At 40.5% G+C, this 20233-nt stretch overlaps 1 protein-coding gene across 2 annotated transcripts; it reads right to left on the bottom strand.

Moving 5' to 3' along the window:
- Nucleotides 1-3219: 3219 nt before the first annotated feature.
- On the bottom strand, nt 3220-18595 carry RNF223 (ring finger protein 223). Of its 2 annotated transcripts, none has more exons than XM_082273722.1 (2): nt 18461-18595; nt 3220-3963 (listed from the first exon to the last, which is right to left on the bottom strand). In XM_082273722.1, the coding sequence occupies exon 2, from the start codon at nt 3952-3954 to the stop codon at nt 3316-3318; it is 639 nt and encodes a 212-aa protein (XP_082129848.1). In that variant the 5' UTR covers nt 3955-3963; nt 18461-18595; the 3' UTR covers nt 3220-3315. The 2 variants fall into 2 exon arrangements, with proteins under 2 accessions (XP_082129848.1, XP_082129849.1); XM_082273723.1 differs by lacking the exon at nt 18461-18595 and adding an exon at nt 4848-4942.
- Nucleotides 18596-20233: the final 1638 nt, after the last annotated feature.

Raw genomic sequence — 20233 nt, 5'->3', positions numbered from 1 at the left:
ATAATAAGTAATAAAGCCATAGAATGAAAATCATACCTAGGGAACCTGCAACTTGGCTTTAGGTGAAGACCTCCTATTTTTATCATGATAGATTTACTTTCTCTGAAGATCCCTTTTTTTAGATTTTATATCTTTCTGTACACATACTAGTTCCTGGAATAAAAAAGTAAGCTGCTTATTGTCAACCTAAGAAATTGTTCCCCTAATGTAGGAACAACAGGTACACTTTATTATTCAAGATGCAAGAGCACTTTAACCAAGATCAGCCAATCCAATATGGTTTCTTTTAGTGTTATTGAAATTTTTAAATACGTGTTTGATGGTCCTATTTAGAACCTGTAGTGAGAAAATATGCAGGTTTCCATTGCTGACCCCCCTCTTTCTAAAAATAATGTTGTCCTGGCCTGTCGTGCTTTAGTAGCATTCAGGCAACCGACCTGAGACAAGTATGGCGATTAGGAGCCCTGACCTTCACTGAGGCTATTCTGGTTTGTAGGTTTGTTCCAGGTTTTTGGGACTGACTTACTAAAGGTAAGTAGGCTGTCCACTTGTCAAGGACATTTTCCCCACAGATTAGCAATTGTGGTAAAGTTTCAGTTGGCAAAGGAAACCCAATCACTTTAAAAAAAAAATAATTTTTGGCTTGCGCATGATTGGAAATTCAAGAGCCTCACCTCATTCACTAAGCTCTGCGATAATTCCCTTGTAAAGTGAACAGCCTATTTGCTTTTGGTGAATCAACCCCTAGGCAGCAAGCCTTTCCAGAAGGGTAATAGCAATGATCTTCAACATTTCTCTCAGTGCACTTTTATTTTTTTTTCATCAGTAAGTACAGTTTTATTTTCAATTGTTCACAGTGTCAAAGTAACAAGGTATAAATAACAAAGACTTGAAAAAAATAAGTGCTTTCATTTCATGGCTTGTTCGCTGGATTCATGTCTTTAATGCAACGTTGCTGTATGACAAATCAGAAGCTTCATGTGTGAAAACCGGCCCACAGCAATCATTACTCCAGATGTGTCATTTTTCCAGCTCAGTCACTTAAAGTGCAACTAAACCCTTCTTTCCTTTATAGCCAAAGAAGCTGCCATCTTATGCCTCGTACACATGCAACAATTGTTGGCCGACTGATCGGCCGTCTTTTGTCCAGTGTTGTTGTGTTGGTTGAAATGTGCTCTAGACTGCACACACATTTTCTCGGCCAACAACAACCAACTTCAGAAGTGATGTCATGTGCTGGTTTACTTTCCGTGTGCTTTTTCTTCTCTGAGCATGCCCAGTCTTGCTCATCTGATTTTTGTCTGCCAAAATCTGTACTGACTGATGGAAAATCGGCCGTTCTGTTGACGGCCAACAAAAATTTTATAGCATGCACACCAGATTTTGTTTGGCCGAAAAGTCGCAGTCGGTTGTCGGAAGCATCATACCAACAAGCCAACGATCGGACGTTGGCCGAAAATTCATGGCCAACAATCGTTGCGTGTGTACGAGGCATTAGCCTCTGTTTAATCTGCAGGTTCTTTGATGCTGCACATGATCAATTATGATACCAGCCATTTAATGGCTGGATATTTCGGTTGAGAGGCCAATCAACCGCGACAGTTATCATTCATGGCATGTCTTGGATATAAAGGTTTTGGCACACAGTTAAATCTGTGGGCTTAGTTCCTTAAAATAAAGAGCAAAGCAGGTGCTGCGGACAATATGCGTGCCCACAGCTCCTCAATTTTTATAATACGTGGTCCCAATTGAACTTTGTCAGTTAAAAATAAACTTCCTGGCAATCTGTGATTTCACTTTCTATGAATGAAAATTTGTTCAGCTCACAATATGGCTGCCTGAACTGTGGCAGGCTAAATACCCAGCAGCTATCCAAACTGAAAAAAAAATCCAGCATTAAAAAAAGGTGAGGGCCATGGAATCTTTTTGTATACTGTCACTAAACATTCCAACCTTTTAGAACCACGACCCCTTGTTCTAAACCTCACATCCTTCGTGTTGCACTTTTTAATGTGTTCAATAGCATAAAATGTTTGTTTACAGCTCCATTAGGGCTGATACAAGATTGCAGTGGAACCTGGCATTTTAGAGGTATAAAAATCCAATCCCACACCTTAATGATTTTCATCTATTCACCCGGTTAAACGGTTATTTGTAGCAAATAAAAACCCACAACATGTCTCCACTGCTGTATGCCAGTTTTATGAGGCACTTAGGACTAAGGATTTTTATTTCCAGTAGCAGCATATACATTAAGCCAAGCTTTGGTGGAAGAGACAAGTGATTTTGTTTTGCAGTACATTAGACATGGGGTTATGGGAGAAATTGCAGAGATCAAGTAGAATTATTGAACGGTTATTATAAAAGGCTGTTGGCGCACAATGTTAATAATCCTTTGTATTTAGTCTTGGTTTTTCTAAAACTAGATATATATATATATATATATATATATTCAAATTTTTTTCTGGATAGTGCAATTAAAGGCTGAATGATAGGCATTACTGCATTTGTATATATCAAGCATATCAAACTCTAATAAAACAGCAAGTCAAATTGGGAAGACAAAATCTTTAAGGCGGCCACATTATGTCTACTGAGGGCCGCATCTACCTAAATCCAGGAAAAGATTATGGCACTTTCAAAAGTGACAGTATAGTAGAAATTGCAAGTTACAATATTTAATCTCCGAGAAAGGTGCCATAAAACATCTCCTGAAATATTTAGCTGCACTATTATGTAAGAAAGTGTAAATCATGAACTGGAGAACAGCTAGGGGCCAATTCCTTTTTTAATCCCTTAACCAAGGAGGATCGCAGAGAAGAGAGAGAAGGCCTCATGCAGCTCATAAAACACCAGTTTGACATGCCTGGTCTATATGGAAATAAGATTTTGCTAGAACTGCATCTTGAACACTAAAAAACTTTTTCTTCCATGAAGTGCACATAAAGTTTTACATTTCATCAGGTACATATCGGTCATATAATACTGTATTTTCCAACTGTATGCTGTAGGCCCATGTCAACATGGCCATTCACATCAATGTAAAGTATCATTCTTTAACACCATGGCAACATCCTGTCCCTGCAAACTTGCCACACTTTCTGCCCATCAAATAGAACCTGTTGAAATCCATGCTACAACAGGTAGTTTGTTTTTCTTTCTCTGAATAGACCGGAAAACATAGTTTTAACCTCTGAGCAATGGCCATAGAGGGCAATGAAACAGATAGGCAAGTCAGTGAGTGTCCTGCACATCCAATCTCCACAGTAAGTAGAGTTCCCTCTAATGTTGACTTAAGTCCACCAGAATTCTTGCTCATATTCCATGTGTTACCAGGAGGGAATTAGAAGGCAGCTTAGTAGGTGTTGACTCTGTTGTGCATTTTAGGTTACCGGTCTTAAGGATGCACTGTACGGGCCAAAGGAGGATGCAGAATAAAATTATCACCATAAAAGAAATGAGTAAGAGTCTTTTCCAGTCGTTGCATAAACAGCAAATCCGCTGCAGTCTGGAACGTGGCCTTGGTGGTGGGGGAATGTCTTTTTTACTTAACCCAATGTCTACACAAATACACAAGTCTGATTGGTTGGACTCTGGGTCTTGTTTGTAACAAAGCTTAGTACCCTCAATCCAAACTGGTTCTTCTTTACGTTGATGGGGAGGCAAGTTGGAAAGCAGTTCTTGGCTGGTCTGTAGTGCCGGTACCCCCTGCTGTGGGATTGGTGTGGGTTGCCTGCAAAAAGGACATGACACCTTGTCCTGCTCACTCTCTGGTGAGATTGAGGCTACAAGCCTTGCTACACACTCCAAGCAGAAGGTGTGTGAACACTGAAGCACCTTAGGGGTCTTGAAAATGTTATCATAGCAGTTAAAACAGATTGAACACTCGGGCCTGTTCTCCAACCCTTCTTCTACATCTGCTTGTGTATGCCAGACATCAGTTGTCATATCCATGTTTGGGACCTGTTTAAGATGAAAAAAAAGGCTAAATTAATGATTTATAAGCATATGTAATAAATTAGAAATATTAAAAATATACTGTAATGTTAATTCTGTCATGTAATGGACATAGGTATTAGAACACAGCTTGGGGGTCCTTGCAACCCAAAGGTAACGTAAACTGAAAAGAAATCCACATTGTCTCCTAAAGAATTCACATATTTAAAGTGGCTACAATTGTGATTGGTGCTGTTTACTGTGCTTGTTTTCAGCATTGAATTTGCATAATTTTACCACTAAACACTAAAATGTTTATTTATACAGTAAATTTTTTTATATATAACAACTACTGATTTTTATGATAATTGCTATTGTTGTAAACACAAATTATCTATGTGTTTGTTCATTTATTCATATTCAGTTATTTAAATTACTTTATGAGTAATCATGCCGACAGTAAAATATAGCCAGAAGAAATTTGAAGAATTAGTACTAATAAACAACAACTAGTAGCATATAGTTTGCTATATTTAATTCACATAAAGCAAAAGGCATCACAAGTTGACATTTCCAGACCTTGAGGGATCACCACCTCATGGCAGAGTTTCACAGCCTTAAAGGACCCCTGCGACTCCCAAAGCGATTTTTGATGCCTTTTGCCTTATGTAAAGTACAAGATTACTACTATACCTAGGTGTGCTGTTTAAAATTCTTATTTTCCTTTGATTGCAGGTCAGGTGTTGGAGACATCTAATAGAGATGTCTCCAAAGCATGTGACCATCCCAGAAAATCAGGGACTGCTGGTAAACCATGGCAATAACTGTTGGTGAAGATTGTGCATGTCTATATTAAAAGATACCTTAAAAAATTACGATTAGCAGAATCTCTGCCTCTTTAGTAACCTCACCTCTTAAAAACGCCAAGCCAATATTTCTGTCACCTGTGTTAGCGACCATCAATAAACCACACTACCACAGTCTGAAATCTGACTGGTATAAATGCTTGGTTCCTGACTAGTCTGCTAGGTAAACTATTAAGGTTATATGAGCTATAAATAAATAACCCTTCAATCTGTTAATGCTCTGAAAGTTTATAACCTGATGTAATATAATTTCCAAAGAAAATCATACTTTATTAGGTATGGTACAATGCAGTGTCATGCTTGCTAAGACACAATGATGTGACACCACAATTAGGTATTTTCCCACAACATATTTCCTTGTAATGCTTGCCAGTTTTAAACCAATCTTCCTATTTTATGTCGTTTTGAATAAACAATAAATGGATGTAATGATTGCTCACTGTATACTCCACCAAGCTGTGCCAAAGAATAAGACAAACTGTTTATCTTTTTACTGAGTAGTTTGACAAAAGATAAAAGGGTCCATGGATCAAAGCAGTTTTGGTTCTAACTGATTTTTTTTTTTTTGGGGGGGGGGGGGATATTTGCGCTACTCCTCACCGTTTCAGAGTTTTTTTTCTTCCCTCCTTTTTTCTCCTCCTTTTTTCTTCTGACACTACTGGGGCTATCGATTGACTCACAGCGTAGGGATTCCTCTTTGGATAAGTCTGGATCAAAGCAGGGCACATTTAGTCCTTTGGCTGTCCCTATATGGCCTTCAATGCCTCCATGGTTAGCATGCCTTACTGAGCTTCTCAGCTTCCTTACTGATGAAGCTGACAGGCTCAGAGAGGCAGGCTGACAGATGTCCATGTGAAGAGCTGAAAGAAGAGAGCCTGAGGAGCTGATCGGTACAGCGGGGAGGCCCAGTTCTGGCAGCAGAGCATTGCCTAGGAGAGGTTCCGATGCTCTGCCACCACTCAGTCAATTTCTTCCTGTTTTATCTCCTGAACGCCAGGAGCCATGGACCTGTTCTTTGCTCCAGGTCAGGATCTGCAGAAATGCCAACTCTACTGATCTCAGGCTCTCTCCTTCCAGTCACAGTGCTTTCCAGTAGGCATTTGACAGGTGGGAAGGAAGTGTTATGTCAACTCCTCACCGCCTTATTTAACCCATGCATTCCCACAGGTTAAATATTTCCCACCCTCCGCACTCCCATGCATTGGTTGTGGGAGGGCCCCATTGAACTCAGTTGGCTAGTTTGACAATCAGTGCCACTTGTCAAACTCTGCACCCTGAGTTAATAGTAAACAGCCTTGTCCAGTCTTTATATTACAGTTCAGGTGAGCAGACAAACTGTGGCTCAGTCACCCGTTTTTACCACTCTCCAACCACCTGTCTGAAATAGACCTTTTTCATGAGCAGTGGTTCTAATTATTCCTAGCACCAGGTGTTTGTTTTCTATATGTTTACGTTCTTATGAACCTTCCCAGTTCCAAAATTAACACTGAGAGGAATTAAGTTTGGCCCCCCACCGCTAGCCTTGAGGTTTGTGCATTAGCCCTAGATAGCCTTAAACCATGGGTGGGCTAGCTTTGAGGTCACTGGTGTTTAGATAAAGAAGGACCTGCAAGGCACAGAATATGTAAAAGGGTCTTCCTAAGTGTTGAAGAAGTTAGGGCGATCCAGCAAGGGACAGTCACTTTACATTCCATATACTGCAGGGTTTCTCAACCAGGGTTCCATGGATCTGTGGGTTTCCTTCAGAGGTTTCTATGGTGTTTATTGAGCAATGAACAATAGCCTCGTACACACGCAACGATTATCGGCCGACCGATCGTCCGACTTTTGTCCAAGTTGTGTTTTGTTGGTTGGAATGTGCCTAGACTGCACACGAATTTTCTCAGCCAACAAAATTTTACTTCAGAAGTGATGTCATGTGTTGGTTTGTTTTCTTTGTGTTTTTTCTTCACTGAGCATGCCCAGACTTGCTCATCAGATTTTTCCTTGTCAAAATCTGTACTGACTGCACGAAAATCGGCCGTTGTGTTGATGGCCAACAAATGTTTTATAGTCTGCACACCAGAATTTTTTTGGCCGAAAAGTCGGAGTTGGTTGTCGGAAGCATCATACTAACAAGCCGAAAATCGGCAGATCGGCGGACGTTGGCCGAAAATTCCCTGCCAATTTTCAAAGCGTGTGTACGGGGCTAATATCTGCCTCTCAGATAAGTTCCCACTGACATCATTAGTCTTTTTAGCCATCTGTAATTCTTCCCAATGACCACAAAGGTAATTCTTTCCGCTGGCCATCACACTAATGTATCATCTGTTTTAGATATAGTAATTGTTTGCAGGGGTTCCCTGGGACCAGAAATGTATTTCATAGGTTCCTCTGTGCGAATAAGGTTAAGAAAGGCTGATCTACAGTATATAGCATTACCGTTATTATCACTCTCCAGCATGGACCTGCAATGTCTGAGATACCTGACTTCTTGTGGGATAAACGAGAAGCTACCATGCTACTTTGAACAGTCTTTACCAGATAATAAATATCTAAAATATATAGAATAGCGTTTACTATCTTTGGTACTTCCCAGTTACAAGACCCCATCTATTCCCTTGCTAGCTCTCTGACTAATCAGAGAAACCATGCTATGGATCCCAATAATGGTATCCTTCTTGGCAGGACCCACGTCTCTATTCCACAGCCAGGACGCACAATGTTTCCAGTAATTTAGCAGATCTAAAATTAATTTTGCAGTGTCATCTCTACACACACGTGTGATGGTTATGTGACAGGACTACATAGCTGACCTGTTTGTGTGTTCAGAATCTTACATAAGTTTTTTTGAAATTCCTAAAGACAGCACGTGAACAAATTATGGGGCTGTGTCATTGTTGTCATAAGACTGGAGGGAATTCTTGTCTTTGCACTCAGCATCTCTCAACACAACCTCATCACTAGCAGCTGGTAGCATGGATCTAGACAATGATCTCATCCTCAACTCACAAAAGGACATTCATGCCCTGGGGAGAAATAAAGGATGGAATTGTTTCAGCATCTTCATGATGAACTGAGGCTTATGGTTCGCATAGAATGACACACACAGCTCCCCCCTTTGTGTGCGACTCCTTTCACTGTACCAGACTATAAAAAAAAAAAATGAAATCTAAATCCATTATGTCAGGTCTGTGATTGCAACTCTTCATCTCTTCATATTAAATTCTATGTCTACTCTAACAATGATCTTCTCCTATTTTCTTCCTTTAGGTTTGGTAACTATGCCATTGAAAGTCTTCTGAAACATACACAAATCCATAGCTCCTCTCAAGACTCGCACCTCCTATACATTGACAGTGCCGGTGCTAGCTACTATAGTCCGTCTCCACTCTCCATGAAAAATATGAAAGGATGTATCAGTCAAACTCCACTGTTAGCTCCTTTTACTTGGATTTATTAATAGCCAATAAATTGACTGCATACAACGATGTCTCCAGCCAAGCACCCACCTTCCTTGACACGTTTCACCACTCCTGGCTTACTTACAAGGACAGGGGGCTTTCCCTATCTTTGTGAGCAAGCCAGGAGTGGTCAAAAGCGTCCTCCACACAAAAACCAAGTAAGGTTGGTTGTTGTGTGGAGACATTGTTGTATACAGACAATTTATTGGCTATTAATAAATCCAAGTAAAAGGAGCTAACAGTGGAGTTCGACCGATATCGATTTCATTTTATTGAAAGCATTTACTTATATCTGTTTGATATGTGTAAAAAAAATACTTGTTGATTCAGCAAGAAATCTTGGGAGCTGGTAATTTACTGTGCTCTCCATCTCCACTGCACACTTATATTTTCCATTAAAGGAACAGTAAACTGCAATACTGTATATTCCTTTTTTTTTTCACGGACTTAGATACAAAATAAAGAACAATTGATGAGCACAAAATGTGTATGAACAGGAATATATAATAAAAAAATATATATATATATATATATATAAAGCGTTGCATAGTCTGACATTATGACTAAATACGTGGAGCAAAACATTTTTCCTATTACGCTGCTTATGGCAAATAATGTGAGTCTATGAGTCAGCCGACATTGTGTTTTGGTCCACTATTTAAAAAGCAGAAAAAAAAACTATTAAGGCCCCGTTCACACTGGGGCAACGCTACTTTGCCGGGCGACCTCATAGGTCGCGGCGCGCTGCTTGCACCGCGACCTCGGAGCGGCAGGCACGGACTTCATAACATTGAAGTCTATGCAGATCGCTCCGGGTCGCCCCAAAGAAGCTCCGGACCTTTTTTCTAAGTCGGAGCGACTTGTGTCGCTCCTATTAGAACGGGTCCGCAGCTTCTCTATGGAAGGTGACCTACGGCGACTTGTCAGGCGACCAGGTCGCCTGACAGGTCGCCCCAGTGTGAACGGGGGCTAACTTGTGGGAGCAAGAGGGCAATTTTTCATTGGCCTCCTTTGTTCAACTCTATATAGTAAAGCGCACTGATTTTGCAAAAAAAAAAAAAGCAAAATCATAAAATATATCTATATATATATATATATATATACACATATATGTTCTAACGTGTGAAGTATACTCAGCCGATCTTAATCATTTAAATCACTCTACCTTTATTGGAGCCTCTCCAATCCTATGGAACTCCTCTATTAGCTTTTAGGCGATCTCTGAAAACCCTCCTTTTCAGAGAAGCCTATCCTACACACCTAACAAATATATCTCCATTTTCTCCATCAGCCCACCCCCCGTGGTTATTGCCTTTTGTTTCACTTGACCCTCCCTTCTAGATTGTAAGCTCTAACGAGCAGGGCCCTCTAGTTCCTCCTGTTTTGAATTGTATTGTAACTGTATTGTCTTCCCTCACATTGTAAAGCGCTGTGCAAACTGTTGGCGCTATATAAATCCTGTATAATAATAATAATAGTAATAATGCTTATTGCAGGTTTTTGGTTAAAAAAAATAAAATAATGCCACATTGTAACCAGTAGGGGGCACTTATGTAAAACTCTTGGCCTGGATCATCAGCCAGTTTGCGGGTTATGTAATTTATTTTCTGTACACACTCACTAAATGACTTCTCTGATAGAAGAGAGAATCATATCCCAAAAATTGGAACTATGTACATGTCACATGGTCTATAATAAGATGAATGATACTGATCTACGTGCAATAACAAAAAGAAAGAAAAATCAGATTGCATTCTTTTCTTTTTGCTGCCTATTATAACCTGGTGTTGCATTTGTGGCACAATATACATCAAATTTATGCATATACTTGCATTATTACACTGTTTATAATAGTCTGCCATAGTACTGGCTAATTATAAAAAAAAATAAACACTGATTATTTATAGCTAAATAATATGTTAATTGTGTTAATTGTGTTACTAGGAAAACAATTTCAAATTCTGTTCAGCTGAATTGTGAGATTCAGCTACCCCTCCCTGACAGCACATTCAGGTTGCTGACCTTACTTTTCTCTCCTACAGTTAGGCCCCCCTTTAACACTTGGATATGACTTTGCCGCAGGACTTTGCCGTGACTTTGATGTGACTTAAAGCAATTGCCTGTGTAATCTTAAGCTCTATGGACCTCAAGTCGCATCAAAGTCAGACCAAAGTAGTGCAGGGACTACTTTGAAGTTGCTGCGACTTGAAGTCACACAGATATAAACGGTACTCGTTGGAAATCATGGGGTACAACTTGCCATGCGACTTTGCAGCCCCAAGCCGCAGCACAAGACGCACAAGTGTGAAAGTGGCCTAAATCAATATACCTAGGTTAGGGACGCAGATAAGGCCCGTACACACGTACCGATTGTCGGCCGTAAATATTCGTCCAACGTCCGATCGGCCGATTGTCGGCTTGTTAGTATGATGCTTTCTACAACCGACTGCGACTTTTCGGCCGAACAAAATCTGGTGTGCAGGCTATAAAATTTTTGTAGGCCAACAAAGAACGGCCGATTGTTCGTTAGTCAGTACAGATTTCGGCCGACAAAAAGCAGATGAGCAGGACTGGGCATGCTCAGAGAAGAAAAAACACACGGAAAGTTAACCATCACATGACATCACTTCTGCAGTCGGTTGTTGTTGGCCGACAAAATTCGTGTGCAGTCTTTAGCACTTTTTAACCTACACAACAGCACCGGACAAAAGACGGCCGATCGTTCGCCCGACAATTGGTGCGTGTGTACGGGGCTATAGTCAACATAGTCTAAACCTGGGTTGGCCTGGACCAGCCCCCAGCCTATGACTGGAAAGTGAAAGGAGAAGCAACACAATGATGAGTACAGCTGCCTGTCACTCTGCTTTCTCCTCCTGTCAGCATGCTTCTAGGTATAATTGGTATCAGTGGGAGGGATAGTGCCCCATCGTTGGTGTCAGTGGGAGGGATAGTGCCCCATCGTTCATGTCAGTGGGAGGAATAGTGCCCCAGTGTCAGTGGTAGGAACTATTCCCCGATGTTGCTGACAGTGGGGTGGGAATAATGCCCAAGGGCCAGATAAAAGCAAGCTAAGGGCTGCATCGGGCCCCCAGGACCCAGTTTGGAGACCACTGATTTACAGTAATCTGTATATAAATGATGTAGCTATGGGGGCAGGACCCCACACATGCAGCTGTGTCTAAAAAGTGAGAGTGGGTGCAGGGAGAAGAACACCTGCCTGCTGTCAAGGGGTAGGGAGGGGAATCGAAGGAAGATGGGGCAGGAGTTGAACCGTGTTACATGTTACACCCTGAATAAGGGTGGAACATGTAGCTTGTTTCAAAGGTGAACTTAGCCTTTAATATACTCTTTTGGCTCATTTGATTTCTAAAGCACAAAACAATCAAATTTAGAAAGAGAATTCATTAAACCTTTTGTTCTATTCTGCTCATACATAATCTTGACGTTTCCTTTAGGCCCATGTAAGAATGTACAAATGTTTTTCAATGTGGGAATAAATACAACGCTGTGTCTATAGAAACTTTTCATAGTTACTCACAGACAGCTAGAGACTGACTCCCATGGCAGTGAGCAATACACATCCTGGAGGGTACATACTTAAAAAGTCCATGTAAATGAAACAAAATGTATGAAGTAGAACCCTGTTTGCCAACATACAGTAACTGTTTCATTGCCTGGCTGTGCAGAATCACATTTGCCACAAAGGTGGAGTTACCTTTTCTACCCCTACCAAATCATATATTTCATTGCTTTTTTGGTTCCTGCTAGGGAAATTCTGCTCCTATCCTATCCTGGTTACCAGAAAGTTGGGTGAAAATCCAGTAAAGACTTGCCGGAGGTTTTGACCCTTACTTGTTCTATCCAAACTAAAGAACAAAAATGTTTGTGCAACAATAGTATAATTCTGGCTAGAAATAACATCTCTGCTTTCCTGCATGCTAGCAGTCTATCCAAGCTCCAGGAAGATAACCTCAGTTGGGTTAAAGAAGATATTATGTCATCTCAGAAATAGTGACTTAGAAAACTGGTTTCTGCACAACAGGATTTAAAAAGAAAAAAAAAATTGCATTGTTAAAGATTGAGTAGGAAATCTTATTCTATTACTACAGGTTCTTGTTGTGCTGCATATCTCAGAGCCTACGTGACCTTTAGCTGCCGGGTGACAGTTTCGTACTCAGTGTATTATTTAGCCCCACCCAGGCAGTATCGCCCAGCCAGCCAGTACAAGCCAGTCTTTCATGCACACAGGTTGAGTCACACGTCACAAGAATTTAAATAAAAGAAACGAGGGATTCTGTTGTGCAATGCTTTCAAAATTGACTATAGCCTTCTGGGAAGGACAAGCTTCAGCTTTTGACACAATCAGCACTATGCCAATAATCCTTCTGCAATTCATATAAATATTCCAAATTCTGGTCCATTGTAATAAGTTTGTAATATATATATATATATATATATATATATTTTTATATATATACACACACACACACACACACACACACACACACACACACACACACACACACACACACACACACACACACACACACACACACACACACTATATTACCAAAAGTATTGGGACGCCTGCATTTACACGCACATGAACCTTAACGGCATCCCAGTCTTAGTATGTAGGGTTCAATATTGAGTTGGCCCACTCTTTGCAGCTATATCAGCTTCAACTCTTCTGGGAAGACTGTCCACCTGGCTTAGGAGTGTGTTTATGAGAATGTTTGACCATTCTTCCAGAAGCGCATTTGTGAGGTCAGGCACTGATGTTGGAAAGAAGGCCTGGCTCACAGTCTCTGCTCTGATTCATCCCAAAGGTGTTCTATCAGGTTAAGGTCAGAATTCTGTGCAGGCCAGTCAAAATCCTCTACTTCAAACTCGCTCATCCATGTTTTTATGGACCTTGCTTTGTGCACTGGTCTAAACCATTTGGTGGTGTTTTTCAGGGGTTGGGCTTGAACCCTTTGTTCCAATGAAGTGAACTCTTAAGGCGTCAGCATACCAAGACATTTTGGACAATTTCATACTCCCAACCTTTTGGGACCAGTTTAGGGATGGCCCCTTCCTGTCCAAACATGACTGAGCACCAGTGCACCAAGCAAGGTCCATAAAGACATGGGTGAGCGAGTTTGGGGTGGAGGAACTTGAATGGCCTGCCCCAGGGCTTGACAAACCCGGGCGCCAGGTCGCATTGGCGACTAGAATTAGCGTCCTGGGGCCTGGGGTGCACTGCAGGAGGTGTTCTGTCTCTTTTGCACCCCCCCCCCCCCCAACCACTCACCGAGTGCACGGACTTCCCCGCCGTCCGATAATTGAGGCCGCGGCTTTTCTGCCTTCTTCAGTGAGAGAACAGGGAACTGGCGTCCTCTTGTGGTGGCCGGGAGTTTGACAAGCAGTCACTAAAGGCTGTTTCCCCTGCCTGTCCTCAATGCCTGTCCATCTCCTTCCCAAGAGGAGATGAGAGGGAAGTTTTTGCAGGCTTCATCTCCCTGTCCACTTACCTTTGCTTAAAGGTGGACAGGGAGTGTGGTTATTATTATTTATTATTATTTCTTTTTTTTTTTTAATTATTAAAAAAAAATATATATATATATTATATATATATATTTTTCCTCATTGCCATGCCACAGCCACACAGCCAAAGGCCCCTTTAACACGGGCTGTCTGATCAGGTCCGCTTGTCAGTTTTTCAGGCAGACCTGATCGGACTCTTCAGTCTCCTCTATGGAGCAGCAATCTGCCGCCATCTGATCCTGTCCGCCAAAAACAGACGGATGGTGGTTCTATTTTCTATCCATCCCGTGGATCGGATCAGATAACATCGGATGGTTTCCATCCGATTGCGCTATAGAGGAGAGTGGGGTTCGAGTCATCTTTATGTGTAAATTTAGTATGTTATTTTTTTGGAACTAAAGCTTGGTTGTTTGTTTAAAAAAAAAGAAAAAAAACTGGCTCCTAACTTTTTTAGCTGGCTCCTAGATTTCAGGCAAATTTGTCAAGCCCTGGCCTTCACAGAGTCCTGACCTCAACCTGATAGAACACCTTTGGGATAAAATAGAGTGGAGACTACAAGCCAGGCTTGTGATGTAAAGTAAGAAAATGTTATATATGTGTGTGTATACAGTATGTGTATATATATATATATATATATATATATATATATATATATATATATATATATATATATATACACACTGTATATTCCTAACTAAAATGGTTCTTCTTTTGCTTTCAGCCTCTTCCTCCAAATAAACAAAATCCCTTTTTCCTTCTTTTATTTTTTTTTTTTTTTTTTTTTTTTTGCTGCTGGGTGGCTATATTCACTCTCCATGGTCCAACTGTATGTAAGAGTGTAGCCACCCTCTCCTGCTCACTCTTGAACTTGAGATAAACTATGAACTATGAGATTTGTAGTGTACATATAGCAGTGCATATGACCACAACTAACATGCACTGCTCATAGATAATTTAAAGGAGGCAGAAAAACACAGTAAAAAAAACGATTTCATAAAAAAATAGATTACAGGGCCAATAAGTAGTGGATGGGTATGTATTTATTTTTGGAAAATAGGGATATTGGTGTACAGAATTCCTTTAGAACTGTAAATCCCTGCTTGTGTGATTGGCTCACTGATTTTCCCAAAAGTCCACACTAATGTACAAATCAAATTTTAAGGGACCCCCTGTAATAGGAATTAAACTTTTGGTGAAATACTCCTGAAAGGTTAAATAATTTAAAGGGATGCAAAACCTGCAACTTTTCTCATTGGATCACTGAGAGTGCACCAGTTGATTATAATGAACCAGTCCCTCCCATTCATAATATCACACGATAAAATAAACTCAGAGAAAACTCCACAGCAAAAAAAGGTAGGAATCTGCAGCAACATTTGTTAAACTCTCTGAAATGTACGTTGATCACCCACAGATGATTGTTTTTTTTTTTTCTCAACAAAAGTAAAATTACTCTTTAGGGCTCTTTCACACGGGCGTTCCTTTTTTTTTTGCCCGATCAGGTCCTTTTTTTTTTTTTTGTAACGGACACGGATGACACTTGTGTCATCCGGTCCGTATGTCCGTTTTTCATCCCATCCGTTTGCGGATGAAAAACTGACATAATGCATGTCTATGTAAATACGGATGTCTGCGGATGACACCACTGACATCCGTTTTTGCTTCAGTTCCGTTTTTTGAAAGGAAGAAAAAATAGGGTTCTCCTCCGTTCAAAAAAACTGAACTGAACTGAACTGACAAAAAACGGATGTCAGAGGATGATCATCCGATGACATCCGTATTTACATAGAGATACATTATGTACGTTTTTCATCCGCAAACGGATGGGATGAAAAACGGACATACGGAACGCCCGTGTGAAAGAGCCCTAAAAGTGATTTACACTTTAAGAGCCCGTTCACACCAGATGTATTGGGTTGTGCTGGGCACCCTTGCCCAATGTTTTCCCAATGCATAGACCAGGCAAAAAGTTTTGTTTCCTATCATGGCAGTTTATTCCTGCTCAGCCGAAATTTGATCTTGGCAAAACTTGAAAAAAAAAAGTAGTTGGGTGGAAAATTGGTGGCCAAACAGTGACTGCATCCTATGAGATGTGCTATGGCTGCTTAAATACAATAGCCGACAGTGCAAAGGTTTAGTGTTGATGGATGAATCTATTGATTTTCTTTTCTTTTTCAGCCCTCAGACCGCGAACAAGAGAAATCTAGCCGTGTATGGCCAGCTTTAGTATATTAATTACAATTGGCAGCAAGAAAAGGCTTCCTGCTAATTCACAAGCACACTCTTATGTATGTTGTCTATATTTATTTTGTTCACGCTACCATCAACTAAGCTTTTGGATTAGCATAAATTATAGTAATTGGATCTGATATTGAAAACACCCAGTTTGATGCACAGGTAAAAGCTTCATCTATAAAGAAGCATCCATCTAACTGTTCAGACATTCCTAGAGAGCGGAGCAAGTCCTATTTTTACAGGGATCCCAGCTGTATTTAGACTCACTGCCACACCTTGGATAAAACTCCACACACACCCAAAATATAAAACACTCTGTATATGTACTGAGCAGAACATGACCCATAAAGGAACAGTACTAGGAATACCATACTATAATAGCTGCCTAATGTAATGCAATACACATCACTAACATAATAACTGCCAACGCATTCTGTTCATTGCAAGTTAATTTAGAACTTACACCAATCCCTTCTTTTTAAATCTCAGGTTTCATTAAAATAATCCTGCTCTGAAGGTTCAGACACTTCCTTTTGTGGGGTGAAAACTATCTTCTAATGCCTCGTACACACGCATCGATTATTGGCTGGGGAATTTTCGGCCAACGTCCGATCGGCCGATTTTCGGCTTGTTAGTATGATGCTTTCGACAACCGACTCCGACTTTTTGGCCAAATAAAATCTGGTGTGCAGGCTATAAAATTTTTGTTGGCCGTCAACACAACGGCCGATTTTCCGTCAGTCAGTACAGATTTCGGCAGACAAAAATCTGATGAGCAAGACTGGGCATGCTCAGAGAAGAAAAAACACACGGAAAGTAAACCAGCACATGACATCACTTCTGAAGTAGACTTTTGTTGGCCGAGAAAATTTGTGCGCAGTCTAGGCACATTCCAACCAACAAAACACAACTCTGGACAAAAGTCGGACGATCGGTCGGCCGATAATGGTTGCGTGTGTACGAGGCATTTACACCCAACTGAGACTACAAGAGGCCGCGCCACCACACATTGCGCAGCTATGATCCATCCTTCTCATCATCAGGTAGCCAGTCTATAACAACGATATTTAGCCAAGCAAGCAAATGTATATAGACAGAAAGTGACTGAAAGAAGTTGGACATGATCAGCATTATTCGGATTTAGAAATTGAGTAAGAAAAGACATGGCAGGTAATTTGAAATTAAATGTCATCCGGTTAGGAATTAGATCCATATTGCAGGTCCTTCACCTTCAGGAGGACTGCTCCTATCAGCATGCCATGCAGATCTAGATTGAAATTAATGTGTTCTGTTACAACGTTGTATGATAATAAACCTCCTCTGATTGGAGCTTACTAATGCTGGGATTTGTAGTCAGATTACGTAGATGCTCATCCTTAGCTCCTCTTATCAGCTGGATTTATAGATCCCCATAGTCTTGTAGGCTTCAGGATGGATGTTCTTCCTGTGTTGCCAGCTGCCACAGCTTGCTGGAACTTGTTGTTCTTCAACAAGCTGAGGACCGCAAATTCTCTAAAGGATAAGAGAACATTGTTCTCTAGGTGAGATGATATTTTGTTATAGGTCCAAAAGTGTTTAGAATTCACATTTTAGTAAGAAGGTTCCAAGTCATGACTGCGATCACTGTTAGATAGGAAATATGTTTTTATATTCCGGTACAATACATAGCCCTTTTTCTAAGGTGTACTAAGGTGAAATTAGAACTTTCGATAAATATACTAAAAAAAAAAAGCTTGCTGTAATAAAAAAATCACAAATATAATCTGTTTATTCATGTAATATAATAAATTAAACTACCCTTCTACAGACATGAATTAAAAACATGGGGATCATTAAAGTTTCATTTAACCTTCATATACCAAACAAAGCTCAATTTGCAACTTCAGTAGCCAACCACAACCAACACTAAAAGCTGTCTCTTATTGCTGAAAATACACTAAACCTTTCAAAAAGCAATATTTCTATGGGTTAGTGCCCATATGGAAGAAAAATATATTTCCAATATATTTAGGGGAAAAAAAATAGAAATATATTGAATATGGCCAAAATTGTAGCATTTCAAAGATATTTCCAATATATTTGGGAAAAAATAAATTAAAAATGTTTTTTTAAATATATTTTAAATATATTTTTTTTCCTATGTGGGTGTGCATTGAAGATCATCATTACCCTTCACATTACTCTAGAATAGTTCTAAACAAATCAGAAAAAGTGACCTAAATGTGCACACTGAAGACGTAGTGCCTTCGTATTAAAAGAAAACAAATTAAATTCCCAAACTTCTAAAATAAAATCCGAATATGAAATCAATGAACTAATTCTACATCACAATAATAGCACATACAGAGAAATTCAATAACTTCCTGCTTATCTAAACTACAAAATGTTTAGCAGAGAGATTTGTTTCTTTGACATTATCCGCACCTATAATGCCATTTAGAATTGTACACCTACCAGAAGATTTCCTGAGTTGTGAAGTTAAAACTCCGGGATGTCTTTGCTGGGATGTTGTGAACAGTACAGTTCAAGATACTGCACTGTTATTGTTCTCTTAGCACTCCCTCCCAGTCATTGGAATAGTCAGTGCTGTGCAGGTTGTAGTATACAAACTGGTTACTCCTTTACTGCCAGGTGCTTATATAGCTTCTTTGTAAAAGGTGAGTCAGCGAGGCTGTTCCTCCCCTACCTAGTATAGCAGACCGAGTCTAAGGTGCTTCCGAGAACCAATGTCTGCTTACTGTAATAGAACTGCTATTGGATTTGGATATGTTCATATGCTCCCATGAAGTTCATTAGGATTAATCCAGTGTATCAAGGGTTTAATTGACAAGTGTCTTTTGTAGCTTAGCAATGATTGCCAGCACTGCTGGGAGAATAAGCTTCCGTTCCTGATGCAAGATATATGAAGAAAGGATGGCTGCACACTCCACTGGAAACACCAGTTCTTTTTTGAAGTATCAAAAGTTCAAAATAATAGACATTACACACCTGTGTGTGTTCCTGTGCTGTGATGTCTTTTTTTTATTTTTTGAACTTTTGATACTTCAAAAAAGAACTGGCGTTTCCATTGGAGTGTGCAGCCATCCTATTTTCATATATCTTGCATCTCGAAAGCGAGCACATCTACAGTATTTGGGCTACAAATTCAGGATGGACCCTCTGCCCACTGCTATACACGCTCTCCAGCAAACTATGCAATGGAAAAACAAGGATATTTAGTTCACATATATTGCAATACATGCTTAAGCTGGCAAACTATGTCAAAGTAATCCCTCTTATGGCCAGTCCTACAGTGCTTTGCCCCTGCAAATGCTACGGTGGACACCATTTCAACCTGTGGCATAGAGACACAAGGTAGGGGAGATCAACTAGGTTCAGGTCTGGTCTCTGACCTGCGTTACAACAGAGAAAAGATATACCTGTGCGCAAATCCCAATAGCTTGTACATGCATTTAAAATATCAGGTGCAAATAGGGTGGGATTTGATCACAGATATATCTTTTCTCTGTTGTAACGCAGGTCAGTGACCAGACCTGAACCTAGTCACTCTCCCCCACCTTGTGTCTCTATGCCCCTGGTTGGCATGGTGTCCACCTTAACATTTCCAGTGGCAAAGCACTGTAGGACTGGCCATAAGAGGGATTACTTAGATGCAGTTTGCCGGTTTAGGCATGTATTGCAATATGTGTGATCTAAATATCCTTGTTTTTCATTTCATAGTTTGCTGGAGAGGGTGTATAGCAGTGTGCAGAGGGTCAATCCAGAATTTGTAGTGTTAATATGTGGTCATACCCCTTTAGCACCTGATAAGTTAAAGAGGAAGTAAACCCTCCTCAGGAAGTTGTACCTATAGGTAAGCCTATGATAAGGCTTACCTATAGGTACTGTAAATATCTCCTAAACATGTACGGTTTAGGAGATATTTACCTTTAATGCAGCCAGTGACGTCACTGGCGCATGCGCTCTGAAGGAACGGCTGATCGTGCCGTTCCTTCAGAGCCCCGTGCCGTGACCGTCGGCTCCCGCGCGCGTGCGCGGGAGTGACATCACCGCGGCTCCCGCCAATCAGATGGCCGGATGCCGCGATCCCGGAAGACGGGCGACTGAACATGTCGCTCGTCATACAGGTAAGAGAGCGGCACGGCGGGGGCTCGTTCTAAGGTAAGTATTTCATAATGAGCTAGTATGCGATGCATACTAGCTCATTATGTCTTTCTCTTGCAGGTT

The sequence above is a fragment of the Pelophylax lessonae genome (genome assembly GCF_965119305.1).
Source record: "Pelophylax lessonae genome assembly, chromosome: 12".
Classification (NCBI taxonomy): domain Eukaryota; kingdom Metazoa; phylum Chordata; class Amphibia; order Anura; family Ranidae; genus Pelophylax; species Pelophylax lessonae.
Note: the sequence above shows the minus strand (reverse complement) of the source record. Positions and strands in the feature narration are given on the sequence as shown.

Excerpts from the sequence above, each read along its gene's own strand:
- RNF223 (XM_082273722.1), bottom strand. The coding sequence starts at position 3,954 with ATGGATATGACAACTGATGTCTGGCATACACAAGCAGATGTAGAAGAA.